The 12,514-nt window shown below is 46.8% G+C and overlaps 1 protein-coding gene and 1 long non-coding RNA gene across 3 annotated transcripts in view; one reads left to right on the top strand and one right to left on the bottom strand.

The window, feature by feature from the left end:
• Window positions 1-3,685: 3,685 nt before the first annotated feature.
• The window catches only part of LOC127475842 (myosin heavy chain, skeletal muscle, adult-like), a 62,543-nt gene continuing 53,714 nt past the window's right edge, over window positions 3,686-12,514 (bottom strand). For both annotated transcript variants that reach the window (XM_051798042.1, XM_051798041.1), the window contains exons 21-38: window positions 10,536-10,778; window positions 10,268-10,444; window positions 10,038-10,183; window positions 9,860-9,950; window positions 9,383-9,772; window positions 9,013-9,139; window positions 8,658-8,776; window positions 8,172-8,368; window positions 7,568-7,751; window positions 7,316-7,481; window positions 7,028-7,152; window positions 6,526-6,834; window positions 5,799-6,002; window positions 5,385-5,510; window positions 5,122-5,292; window positions 4,929-5,033; window positions 4,693-4,788; window positions 3,686-4,236 (exon numbers count right to left, since the gene is read on the bottom strand). In XM_051798042.1, coding sequence (XP_051654002.1) covers window positions 4,081-4,236; window positions 4,693-4,788; window positions 4,929-5,033; window positions 5,122-5,292; window positions 5,385-5,510; window positions 5,799-6,002; window positions 6,526-6,834; window positions 7,028-7,152; window positions 7,316-7,481; window positions 7,568-7,751; window positions 8,172-8,368; window positions 8,658-8,776; window positions 9,013-9,139; window positions 9,383-9,772; window positions 9,860-9,950; window positions 10,038-10,183; window positions 10,268-10,444; window positions 10,536-10,778 — 3,132 coding nt within the window. In that variant the 3' untranslated portion in view covers window positions 3,686-4,080. The remainder of the gene's footprint in view (window positions 4,237-4,692; window positions 4,789-4,928; window positions 5,034-5,121; window positions 5,293-5,384; window positions 5,511-5,798; window positions 6,003-6,525; window positions 6,835-7,027; window positions 7,153-7,315; window positions 7,482-7,567; window positions 7,752-8,171; window positions 8,369-8,657; window positions 8,777-9,012; window positions 9,140-9,382; window positions 9,773-9,859; window positions 9,951-10,037; window positions 10,184-10,267; window positions 10,445-10,535; window positions 10,779-12,514) is intronic.
• The window catches only part of LOC127475866 (uncharacterized), a 135,393-nt gene continuing 131,887 nt past the window's right edge, over window positions 9,009-12,514 (top strand). Inside the window, exon 1 of the long non-coding RNA XR_007906363.1 lies at window positions 9,009-9,049. This is a non-coding gene — a long non-coding RNA (uncharacterized LOC127475866). The remainder of the gene's footprint in view (window positions 9,050-12,514) is intronic.

Below are 12,514 nucleotides of genomic sequence, written 5' to 3'. Positions count from 1 at the left end.
TTTGAGAAAGCAACTAATCCCAACAGCAAATGTCTGAGAATAGTGCTGAGCATTTGAAATCACTGAAAGATAACAAGTGGCGGAAAGGCAGCCAACTAATCTGGTTTTGATACCTTGCTTTTGAATGCCATAAATGGAAGGAACATGCATATCATCCTTGTTTGAGATGTGGCTGAACTCCTCTTAGGAATTGTCACATATTACTTATGATCCAAAACCTGTTTGCTTTTGTGTTCTGTATTAACATATAGAATACCTCCTGACTGAAGAGTAAGGTGCAGGCAGTTACAAGCAGAACTATTGTGCATTATCTTGTATTATGCTTTTCATGTCCACTTCCCCCTCACTTATGCATCCACAGTCTCAAATCGCTCCTAGGAAGAAGAGGTTTTTCTCTGTGTTAATCCTATGTCTTCTTGATTCATTTCAGTGGTTCTGTATTGCAATGTAGAGGCAGGGACATAGTTCAGCCTTCATTAAGGCCAGATTTTTGGCTACCAAAAGCAGGTGTCTTTCAGGATGGGACAAAGACTAAAAGGTGTTTTGGAATACCAAGAGAGGAGGAAATTCTGAACATTTCCAAGAGCACTTAAGGATGGGAAAACTTTCTGCCTAGCTTAAATTCTAATACTCTGTTCACTGACTTATGTGTCTGCCATGAAGACCATCACATTTAGACTCTACCTAAAAGCATTACCAGCTTACAAAGTAGTTGAATGTCAATGGAAGGCCCAGAGTGTGAACCCATTCTCTGCTCTCCAAAGACTCTACCTATACCACACTCTACCTGTTCCACATTCTATCTCTACACTCTACCTGCCCTTCCAGTCCCCACCAGCACTTCTGCTACCCCAAGGTGCCCCTAGTTCAGTGTTTTAAGCTGTTTCTTTCAACACCACTGCTCACAAGGACTTGGGGTGTGAGGATGCACCAGACACAACCTGCCTGCCCCTCCTTCGGTGCCAGGACAAAGCAGAGACTCAGAGAACAGATCTGTTTCTTGAGGCACTCTGTGACCCATCAAGACAGCCATTGTAGGGCAATGGGCATGAAATGGGTGAGTGGACAATGGGTTCACAAGAGCAGGGAGGATTCCCCTTCTGCAGACTGTAGGTACCGCTGCTACAGTCTCTCCCTGCATCCCTTTGTTCTTCTTATCACACCTCTGTCCAATGCAGCCACTTTTCAGCCCCTGGGAACAGCAGCTACTCACGCTGTGACCCAGATACTTGAAGAGGGCTGATGTTGTAACTTGCAAACACTTTCTCAGATGATCAAAAGCAGCAGAGTTGAAGTCCAGGGTCAGGTACCAACAGCCAAACGATGTTAAATTGATGGCTCTCTTCCTTTCTCTTTTTCTTTTTTCCTTCCTTCCATCTCCACTCTTTCTCCCCTCTCCTTCATCCAGTTCCTTGTTCCCCACCTCAATTTTTCTTTCCCAGTCTTGCTTTCTTTTTAATCTTTCTCAATCTCTTCCTCCCTTCCCCTCTTTTCTGTCTTTTTTTGCATTTCATTCTCTTTCTCAATTTCTTTCTCTCAGTTGCTCCTGACCCCCCTCATCCTCTTCTCTCCTCCCTCTCCCTCCTTTGTGTCTCTGTTCCTTTCCCTCTTTTGCTCTCTGGTCCCCTCCTTTTCTGTCACTGGGGAGGAAAGCCCTTTCTGGTCAAGGCACTGTTCCTGTGGCCTGAGGGCACGGACAGTGAGTACCTGGAGAACTGGAAAGCTGGATCTGGCATTATCAGCTCAGTTGGTGAGAGCATGGTGATGGTTAATGCCCAGTTGTGGGTTTGATCCCTGTCCGGGCCATTCATTTAGGAGTTGGACTCAATGATCCTTGCAGGTCCCTTCCAACTCAGAATATTCTGTGATTATTGTAAGGAACTTCTTTCTTAAGGTCAGAGGCACATTTTAGTGCCTCTTCTAAGATTGATGCCTCCTATCTTTCATGGCCAAGCTGTTTAAGGTCAGAGAACTCCATAGTCCACATGAGGCAGCAGCTTTAGCGGAGCTCATCAGCTGCATCTGTTTTAAACCTTCTCTTAGAGATGTTCCTTTATGCCTGCAATGGGCCCATGTTTTTCCCAAGATCAGTTACCTGTGCATCAGCACATTTCAGGGCACAAGCAGTCTGACTCCAGAAATAGTGTGTTGATGCAAAATGACTCCTGTTCTCCAGCTAAGGCAGCAAATCACAAAGTGAGGAGAAACTGGTTTTCCTTAACCCTCCCTTTAATATTCCACTCTGATTCCAGAAAGTCCTTAGCCAAGCTTTCCAGGATGGCTGGTGGCAAGGCCAGGTCAGCCCAGTGCAACGTGTGGGACTCCTCAGCCTTTCCCACACATGCTGTTTGAAGCAGATAATTGGCCCGAGGTGTTGTCATTTAAGGAACCTGCAATGTTACCTTTCATCAGTTGAGCATTTAGGAATAAATCCTTGGACCATCAGCTGAGAGATGAGCCCCAACAGTTTCAAGCGCTCCAAGTGCATCATGATTTTTCCACAGTCAGACCAGGCTGTTCATTTTGGAGGGTCATTATAACATTGTCCAAAGGGAGCAGGGATTTTCGGCATCAACTTATGGTTCCCAAAGTTGTTGTGATATTTGCTAATCAGTCAGCAGGTTTAAAAAGGTATCCAAGGTTTTCCTTCTTTGGTGCCCAGATCTCACTGTCACGGATACAGTTTTCACAGCTTCACACATAGTGATGCTATCTCTGAGGAGCATCACGGTGACACAGGAGTCAACACGGGGCATCATCTTTTCCTAAATATATTTAGTTGCTGCCATTTAGCAAACTGCTTCCATATTTAGTTATAACATGGGAGGATTCCCTGTGTGTAAACCTCAGCGTGTTTAGGAGGAGGAGGACCTCCCAGTCCTGAATGCTGTTGCTGCAAAACAACTGTGTCAGTGCAAAAGGTCGTCTGACATTTCCAGCTCCCTTGCCGAGTTAATTTACAGCTCCTTAAGTACTCCCTGGAAATGCAGTGGTGCAGAGCTGGCCAGGAACCTTGAGGGACCTGTATGTGTTCCTGTAGTAAGAGCCAAGTCTCATTTACCATTTCTTGTATCTGCTTGTAGAATCTGCCCTCAGCAGCTCTGGGATGTGCCAGGTCTATGAATGGCTTCTCTGTATATGCTGTGCACATACACCTGTTCTAGATAAATGAAGCTCTAATGTGAGTGTCATTGTGATGTCCCAGTGGCTGCAATGTCTTTGCTTCTGCGTGGAGGCACTGGTGTTCCCCAGACTTCCTCAAGCTGCACAGCACCTCAGGGCACTGACGAGAACAGTTGGGGCTGGGAGACATCGTTGCTGCCTTGAGGCTCTTCCTCTTGGTCAGCTTTTCCTCATTTTTGTCTTGTTCATACATTACATTCTGCAATGTTACTCTATATGGGATGAATAAAAAGCCAGTGACTGTCAGCTACTTCTTTCCACCCAGTGTCAGTTCACTTATGCAGCAAATTTCCTATGTTGATGCAAAAGGCAGGTAGGAAGCACTGGTTGGCAGTGCAGAGCCATCAGGTTTAGTGATTCCCTGTATTCTCAGGGTGTCAGACTTGGAGATTTCTTTATGGTTTCATGTTACAAGAGTTGTTCTCAATTCCAGTTTTAGAAAAGTAAAAACAAGTTCCTCTTGATATATATCCTTGTAAACTTGTAAAGCATAGGTTTACAATTACTCTTCTTATAGAACTTTATTTATTTAATATTTATTTATTCTAGCTTCAAATCACAATTCTATTGCTAGGAAACACTAATGCAGTGCAAAAAATTTTGTTTGCTCTCATGTCGATAACTGTTACTGTAGTAGCAGTACTGGACCTTCTGAATCTTACTCCAGAAAATTCAGGGGCTTATTCCTGAAAATTAATTGTTTGAAAACAATCAATACTTAAATAACTTTAGAATTAAATTGTAACTACTGAAAGCAGTGCTTGGATGAGCATGTAAAAGAATCTATGGCCTTTATTCTCTACATATGACATGGTTATAAAGACTCATGGCAGAAGGAAGTGACAAAGAGTTCATATTTTTGCGGCCCTCAGGTCACTTTGCTGCCTCGTGGCATCCTCACTCTTCCTCTCCTATTTTCTTGCTGTGAAACTCCCGACTCTTCACTCGGAGCTTGTTGACCTGTGACTCTGCAATGTCAGCTCGTTCCTCGGCTTCCTCCAGCTCATGCTGGATCTTGCGGAACTTGGAGAGGTTGACATTGGAAAGCTCCTCCTGTGTGGGGAGAGGGAGTTGGTGGTGAGGAGCCCAGGGCAGAGATTTCACTCCTCCTGCACCTCGGCCTTGTGGGGCTGCAGCTCTTCCCTGGGGGGAGACACAAACCTCCGTCCCCCTCCCACCACTGCTCACATGTCAGCTCACCCCAACCTCCTCATCCTCCCCTTCCCAGGACCCCTCTGGGAAAAGCATCACCAGGACTGTGTCATACATGAGGAACAGCTTTGTCACTTGGATTTGTCACTCGGATTTGTCACTCAGATTTGTCACTCGTGTACTTATTCTGCCACTTGTTTGGTGCTCATATGTTCGTGGGGTGTATCTGAATGACAAAGACCCTAAATGGTACAACTGGTGGTCCCTGGCATTTTCCAAATTCTGATATTCATCTCCTCAACACCTGTGTGACACCCACAGAAAGCAACACTTACTATTTCTCCAAGCAATACTTACAGCTTCCTCAGCCTGTCTCTTGTAGGATTTCACCTTCATTTGCAGCTTGTCCACCAGATCCTGCAGCCTGAGAATATTCTTCCTGTCTTCCTCAGACTAGAGTGGTTGATAAACAGGAAAGAGTGAATTATTGCTTTCTGCACACCAGAGAATAACATTTACCCGTGGAGTCCAGGTGAAAAGCTTTTGTTTCCTGGAATGAGGGTGCATCAACGCAAGGAGGCCTCCAGCCTTACCTGGTAGGTGAGTTCCTTCACCCTCCTCTCGTACTTGCGCACACCCTTCACGGCTTCAGCGCTGCGCTTCTGCTCAGCATCAACCTCCCCTTCCAGCTCCCGCACCTGCAATGAGAAGCCCGTCCCTGCAGCTTCCCTGGGGGTGTCTCTCCAAGAGATGGGGTCACTCATGCACCAACACAGCCCTACTCACCCTGGCCTCCAGCTTCTGGATTTGCTTCTTGCCTCCCTTCAGGGCCAACTGCTCGGCCTCTTCCAGACGAAGCTGCAGGTCCTTCACCGTCTGGTCCAGGTTCTTCTTCATCCTCTCCAGGTGGGCACTGGTGTCCTGCTCCTTCTTCAGCTCTTCTGCCATCATGGCCGCCTGAGCAGAGCAAAAGGTCAAAGCCCTTGTGGGGCTGGAGACATTTTGGGGAGAATACATCCCCATCAGCAATGAAAGGAGCCCCGACTCACATCTGTGATGGCCTTCTTGGCCTTCTCTTCAGCATTGCGGGCCTCCTGGATCGTATCCTCCATTTCACTCTGAATCTGAGAAATGTCTGTCTCCAGTTTCTTCTTGGTGTTGATCAAGCTGGTGTTCTGTGCAACAGGAAGGACATGGCAAGATTTTTATTCTAAGGTCTGCAATAACAAACCTACTGCCTGAGCCAAGTCTTTCCCGTTCCATCGGCAATCGTGAATGTGGAATTCTTTGTACAGTGGTTGCTTACGTAATGCCAGTGGTGGGCTCGGGTGATGGACACTGAGCATGCCTTTCCTGGCGGACAGCAGTAGAGAGGCCATTCTAGTACTGCCTGTCCCCTGGTATATTCCAGCTCTCTGGGTTTGTTATGTGTCAACACGGCTGCCTTTGCTCCCTGCCCTGACCTGGGTATGGAGGAGCTGCACACGTTCTGTGGCATCCAGGAGCTCCTGCTCAGCCAGTTTCCTCGACCGCTCCGTCTGCTCCAGGGCTGCCCGTAGCTCCTCAACTTCAGCCTGCAGCAGGTTTGCTCTGCGCTCCACCATGGCCACCTGCTCCTTCAGATCGTCCTGGGTCCTGAGAGCATCGTCCAAATGGATCTGGGTGTCCTTGTAAAAAAAAAAAGACAGATTGGGAGGCATATTTTTCCTATTCTTTTATTTTCCATTTTAATATCAATAAATAAATGACAGAATTCTAAAAAAAGGAAATTTTTTAGCTGTAGGAACAAGCTGAACCAGCCTGCACCTGTGGATTCAGTTAATCAGAATCAAAAAATATTTTGATCAAGTATTTTTGGCCTTGATTATGTTTTGACAAAGAGAGTGCTGTGTTCCAAAATCGGAAAACCACTTAATGGTCTGCATGATAATGTGCATGGTTTATACAATCACAGAATGATAGTGTGTGAATGTGTGAAATCAAAACATCAGGTCACCAAAGTCTTGGGAATTATTGTTAACTGAATGGCAACACCTGGTGCTGTTTACCCAAAGAGGTTAATAAAAGGGGACCACAGAGGTCTGTGGAGAATCCTGAAAACTGAATGATGTGTTTGTGCAGTCCCATTCCTTCATCGTTGATATTCAGCTCTGTCAGAAACCAGTGAGAACCTGGTTTGTTGTGCTGTACCTTGAGCACAGCCTGTGTGTTTCGCAGGTTCTTTTGTGCCTCGGCAGCCTGTCGATTGGCATGGCTGAGCTGGATCTCCATTTCATTCAGGTCTCCCTCCATCTTCTTCTTCAGCCTCAGGGCTTCATTCCTGCTCCTGATCTCAGCATCCAGGGTACTTTGCATGGACTCCACGACTCGGAGGTGGTTCCTCTTCAGCTGGTCAATCTCCTCATCTTTCTCTGCTATCTTCCTGTCAATCTCAGACTTCACCTGGTTGAGCTCCAGCTGCAGGCGCAGGATCTTCCCCTCTTCGTGTTCCAGAGAGGCCTGGACAAGTGGACACAAACATGGGGAACACTGATAAACCTACTACTTGCTTTCTAGGGAATTAGAGAATATTCCAGGAAATCTCAGCTGGCTGCCCTCTGCAGCCAGAACAGAGCAGAAGCAAGGCCCTTTTAGCATTGTTTCTGCCTTGCTCACACATTTAGTGCAGACAGCAATGATTCTGGCCAGGTACCTCAGCTTCCTCCAGAGAGGCTTGCAGTTCAGATTTCTCCTGCTCAACTTGCTTCTTGACTTTCTCCAGCTCATGAATTGCCTTTCCTCCCTCCGCAATCTGCTCCGTGAGGTCGGAAATCTCCTCTGTGGGAACAAAGACCAATGGCTTGCTCAGGCCCAGAGCAGAATGGGAAGGGCCCTGTCCCACCAGGGTGACAGGCATCTTTGCAGAGCTGCAGGCACAGACCCCGCAGCAATGCTCAGCTGGTGAGAAAGCCCATCCCGGAGCAGAGGGCCAGGGACTTACGCTGCAAGTTCTTGTTCTCCCGCTTCATTGTTTCCAGGTGGTCCAAGGACTCCTCATAGGCATTCTTCATCTTAAACAGCTCCGTGCTGAGGGAGCGAGACTCCTTCTGGGAGGCCTCCAGCTCAGCCTGCGTTTCCTCATACTTCTGCTTCCATTCTGCCAGGATCTGAAGAGAAACGGGGCGTGAGTAGGGATGTGGCCATCCCGGGGGGAGGCTCTGCCCAGGAGTCCCAGGGCTGGAGCCCAAAAGACCTTGTCAAAGTTCTTCTGCTTCTTGTCCAGAGCAGCGCAGGCAGCATTGGATCGCTCCACATCAATCATCAGGTCCTCCACTTCATTCTGCAGCCTCTGCTTTGTCTTTTCCAGGGAGGCACACTTGGCATTGACAGCTTCGACGTGTTCCTCTGCATCCTGCAGGCGCTGTGCCAGCTTCTTCCTGTGTTAAGCACATTTCGTTGTATGAGAGCAAAGGAGAGGTTGTTGTGTGTGGTTGATGGGCTTTTCAGAACAAGATGTTTTACCACTTCAATCGTAACTAGAGCTCACAGTCATCAATCAAGGAGAAATTCAGTTCTGTGTTGTTTTTCTCAACAGTGTGGTTAGCCACTTCACAGTCTGTGGTCCACATTCCTTTTCTATTTGTCTACATACTAGATTGTTTCTCTCTGTCATTCCCTGCCTCCTAAACGTTTACCTGTGAATATTTTCCCCAAACCACGTGCATTACAGAATTTATTTGCTACTCTCCTTTTACCCAACCCCAAATCAGAAGACTGACTTCTTCCTGAATATCACAGTGGTCTCCTCAATTTTCTGTTTTTAGTCTCTGCCAGCCTTCCCCACCCTGCCCACGTACTTGGCCTCCTCGAGCTCCTCCGTGCGCTGAATCGCGTCCGTCTCGTATTTGGTTCTCCACTGGGCCACTTCGCTGTTGGCCTTGGACAGGGCGCGCTGCAGCTCCCCCTTGGCTTCCTGCTCCTCCTCATATTGTTCCCGGAGCAAGTCACAGTCGTGGCGAGCAGACTGCAGGGCGTGGGCCAGGGCGTTCTTGGCCTGCAGCAACAAGAGTATTGAGTCACAGACCAGAAATATCCTGGGAAATCAGACTGAGTATTAATTGGACACTGTATTATTCTTCTGTGCAAAATGACAATGGGGACTGACAAAGAGAATAATGGATAAATTCTGGGGAGAAGCTAACATGAGAAGAGAAGCACTAAATTACCTAAATGGTTTTTTTCCCTGTCTCATCATGATAGCTCAGTAGTCCCATAAGTATCTGAACTGCCTCTTAGAGAGGAGGGATCTGATGGACAGAACAAAGTATGGAAAACCCTCTCACCTTTATCTCTTCCTCTAGGTGTCTCTTGAGTTCCTCAATCTGTTGGGTGAAAGCCTGTTTGCCTCTTGACAGCTGAGAAACCAGAGCATCCTTCTCCTCCACCTGGCGTGAATATTCACCTGGGAAAGGTTGCGGATGCACAAAACTTTTATTGCCACTGATGACACTACTGTGGACATTTGGGGCTGTAAAACCAAACTGTTAGCAGTCCTTGCTGAAACTTATGATCCCATTTCAAGCATTTCTTATTCGAGAGGAGACAAAGAATGTTGGAAAGAACATGTGGCCAGAAGAGTAATTTTTGCAATAACTCTCTGAGATTACTGATCTGCAAATGTAGATGTGTGTTTCTCACCTGACTCCGTCTGCAGACGAGCTCTTTGAGCATTGAGGTCATTGATCATGCGCTGATGCTCTTCTTCCTTTGTCTTAATCTCACTCAGCTGGTCTTCCAGGGTGCGGCACATCTTCTCCAGATTTGCCTGTGGAGGTCACAGAGAATGAAAGAAGATTAGGATCTAGACGCCTTCTTATTCGGAAGAGCAGGACTCTAAGCAGAAAAACATGAACAGACTTGCCAGGTCTGGACTGTTCCTTGGTGTTAGAAAGTAAGAAACACAGCTCCATAGAGAGACAGGGAGTTAGATGGTAACCAGGCCATAATTTGAAAAGACGTATTTCAATGGAATTAATTTCCAAGTGGTTTTCAGTCTATTTTTCCATACCTTGGCTTTGGAGACAGACTCCATGTTACTGGCCAAGTCATCAATCTCCATCTTGAGCTCGCTCTTCTCCTTCTCCAGCTTCTGCTTGACGCGCTGCAGGTTGTCGATCTGCTCCCCCAGCTCAGCTGTGCTGTCCGCGTGCTTCTTGCGCAGGGCGGCAGCCGTGGCTTCGTGCTGCAGCGTGGCCTCTTCGAGGTCCCGGCGCATCTTCTGGAATTCTGCCTCCCGCTTCTTGTTCATCTCCACCTGAGCTGCCGTCGCCCCTCCTGCTTCTTCCAGGCGCTCGCTGATCTCCTCCAGCTCCCTGGACAGGTCAGCCCGATGCTTCTCTGCTTTAGCGCGAGAGGTTCGCTCGGCCTCGATTTCCTCCTCCAGTTCCTCAATACGGGCCTGGAGAACACGAGGGACCCTTCACGCCCGTGCCCTCCTCCTCCCTGAGCCGAGCCTGGGGCAGGCAGGGGAAGGGCAGACACTTGCCTGCAGCTCCTTGATCTTCTTCTGTAGTTGCATGCCCAGGGCTTGTTCATCCTCGATTTTGCTCTGGATCTGGCTGATTTCAAAGTCTTTCCTTTGGGCAAAGCAAAGTGGGTTACAGCTCAAAGGAAAAAGACAAGAGCTGCAGCCCAGCACTGAGGTGCCCCAGGGCCACACTCACTTCTTCAGTTTCTCATCCAGCTGCTGCTTATCATTCTCCAGATCCATGATGCTGTCCTGGGCCAGCTTCAGGTCTCCTTCCAGTTTCCTCTTGGCTCTCTCCAGGTCCATGCGCAGTTTCTTCTCTTGCTCCAGGGACCCTTCCAGCTACACAGAACAAGGCCATCAGTGTTCCATCAGCCAGCTCAAACTCCATACCTGTCTGTTCCTGCTGTGTGTCCGTGGGCTTACATCGTCCACTTGCTGCTCCAGCTTGGTCTTGGCTTTGGTCAGTGTATTGACTTTGTCCTCCTCTGCCTGCAGGTCATCCAGGGTCTGCTGATGGGCCTCTTGGAGGGCTTTCTTCTCTTTTGTCAGCTTGGCGATGGTCTCGTCCAGGGCTGCCATCTCCTCTGTGAGGTTTTTCACCTTTAGGAAGAAGGGAGCAAGTGTAAATCAAGGAAGTAGATATAGAGTGGGGCTCTTTTCTGGAGTGTGGGTGAGATTTTCTGCCTCGTACCTTGTTTTCAGTGGCGTGCTTTTCCTTCTCCACCTTGGCCAGTGTTAGCTCAAGGTCATCGATATCTTTCTTCAGCTCTGAACATTCATCCTCCAGTTTTCTCTTCTTGGCTGTCAGCTCAGCATTGATTTCCTCCTCATCCTCAGCCCTTTCAGTCACTTCCTTAATTTTGGCTTCCAGCTGGATTTTGGTTTTGATGAGTTGGTCACACCTTTCCTCAGCATCAGCCAGGCTATCTGCTTCCTGGTGGGGAGACACAGATTGTATATGTTTATCATGTTTTGAAGTTCCTCTTCTATATCTTTTATCTTACTAAATTGACAGATAGAAAAGCCATGTCTGAAATTGCCTTTCCAATCAAATAGCTTAATGTTTTCAGGTTTTCTGTCTGGGAAATGGATCTGCAAATTCTCTCTTTGGAAGCCTTCGATTTTTTTTTTTTTTTTTCTTTCAAAATTATTTGTCATGATTTACAATTGTGAGAATATCTCATGCACTTCAAGGCATCACAAAAGTGATCGTCTCTGTCACTAATTTTCCAATGAAATGGAGTTGCAAGCTTTTTGCTTCATACATACCAATCAGTGACTTTCCTTTCTTGAAGGTGTTTTTAATTTTTTTTATATGCTCCTGCAGGGTACATGGGTTATTGTTAATAATAAATCTACCACCTATTGCATATGTAAAAAATCCAGCTTGCAGGTGCAAATCATTGCAGTACTCAGAAATTAAATATTTTGCTCGATTACTCATTCACTTTGTTATTCTGCATTGTACTAAATTATGTCTGAATAATACAGAGTTATGAATTGCCTACTCAGAGATGATGGGTTAATATTATTATAAATACATATGTTCTCCAAATTTTATATACAGGTTTTACATGAAAGGGTTATGGATTAAAGCATGATGGATAGGACTCAGACAGCCGAGAAAGGTTCAATGTCGGCCTGCAGCAGGGTATATCTACCTGTTTCTTTTCATTTTCCAAGGGAAACACAGTCCAATACCTTGAACAGCACAAGCCTGGGACGTGAGACTATAGTTCCAAAGCAGGAGCTCTGGCTTAATTCCTTTTTAGACTGAGGAGAAATTCCAAGCCATATTTCCCATATCCTGGGTGAGCAATTATCCATTTGTTATTAAGTGGCTGAATTTACAACCACCAATTTGAATTCTAGGACTTACTGTCCAAAGTCCATTTGCCCTGGTGAGATAGAGCTACTGCCTGCAGAACTCACCTGCTCAAATGGAGCTGGGGGGTTCAGGTACAATCTTGTCCTGAGTATTTAATCTTGGCTATTTATAGATGGTGTCTATCCCAGAAAGCAGGAACCCTACTCCCACTTGTAGCTCCTTGTTTCTTCTACTAGCTGAGTTCACCATGCTATTGTAAGACACTAGTTTTTCCAGCTTTATGTTCAATATGATCCATAATTTAACAAATAACTAACATCTGTTCATTAAAACAGTTAGGACAAACCTTTCACTCCCTTCTTTTCTGCCGCCCATCTATACTCAATCCCAGGGAAATACCCAGGAACATCCCTTTGTCCTGACCACCCTTTCAGGATGTAATAAATATATCCAAAACATACTGAACCTGGGCAGTAGCTGCAGGTGAGCCAAAACCAAAACCAAACTGTTCCAGCTCCCGCACCCACCCAGGGCTCAGGTGCCTCCCAAGGCCCCAGCCCGGTCGAGACTCTCCAGCCCCCCACTTGCCACTGGCAGCTGCAAGAGAGAAGACCTGAAGAGGAGATACAAGGACTCCCTGAAACAACATCTCAACCTTGGCCATATTGATCAACAGAACTGATCTACTCTGGCCTCCAGTCGGGAGGTCTGGAGAAACACCATCTATAACGCTGCTGCTTCCTTTGAGAATGTATGCAGGATCACTCTTGAGGAGAAAAGACAATGTAGGAAGAACTGTTTCTTGCAGAATTTACCACCTAAGGAGTCCTTCTGCTGTGCCT

This window comes from Manacus candei, unplaced genomic scaffold, assembly GCF_025592945.1.
Source record: "Manacus candei isolate 608988 ecotype Guabito, Panama unplaced genomic scaffold, ASM2559294v1 h1tg000047l, whole genome shotgun sequence".
NCBI lineage: Eukaryota > Metazoa > Chordata > Aves > Passeriformes > Pipridae > Manacus > Manacus candei.
Note: the sequence above shows the minus strand (reverse complement) of the source record. Positions and strands in the feature narration are given on the sequence as shown.